The 506-nt window shown below is 60.9% G+C and overlaps 1 protein-coding gene across 1 annotated transcript in view; it reads left to right on the forward strand.

Moving 5' to 3' along the window:
• Window positions 1–471, forward strand: part of LOC104161144 (alpha-crystallin A chain) — a 2,793-nt gene extending 2,322 nt beyond the window's left edge. Inside the window, exon 3 of the mRNA XM_009699478.1 lies at window positions 148–471. Coding sequence (XP_009697780.1) covers window positions 148–357 — 210 coding nt within the window. The 3' untranslated portion in view covers window positions 358–471. The remainder of the gene's footprint in view (window positions 1–147) is intronic.
• The last annotated feature ends 35 nt before the right edge of the window (window positions 472–506 follow it).

Consider the following 506-nt stretch of genomic DNA (forward strand, 5'->3'; position numbering starts at 1 on the left):
GCGATACCAGCAGGACAGCGTCACCATAAGCCAGGGTGAATGTGGATGCCCTCCTCCGACAGAGCCCTGGGGTCGGGCAGAGGGAGGCATGGCATGGTGCTGGGGGGTTTCTGACGGGCCTTCTCCCCTTTCCCCACTGCTTCTCAGGATGACCACGGCTACATCTCCCGCGAATTCCACCGCCGGTACCGCCTGCCCCCCAACGTGGACCAGGCTGCCATCACCTGCTCCCTCTCCAACGACGGCATGCTGACCTTCTCGGGCCCCAAGGTCCCCTCCAACATGGATGCTAGCCACACCGAGAGGCCCATCCCTGTGTCCCGGGAGGAGAAGCCCACCTCCGCGCCTTCCTCCTAAGCCCGCCTGCCACTGTGGTGCACGGGCTGCCACTGTCTGCAGGTCTCGTTCCCAGAGCCATTGCATAGATACCAGTGAATACCTAGAGGGGTTTCTTTTGTTGGTTTCCCCCCCCTGCCCTTTGTTTCTTTTTTTTTTAACCTCTTTCC

The sequence above is a fragment of the Cariama cristata genome, unplaced genomic scaffold, assembly GCF_000690535.1.
Source record: "Cariama cristata isolate BGI_N322 unplaced genomic scaffold, ASM69053v1 scaffold38880, whole genome shotgun sequence".
Taxonomy (NCBI): domain Eukaryota; kingdom Metazoa; phylum Chordata; class Aves; order Cariamiformes; family Cariamidae; genus Cariama; species Cariama cristata.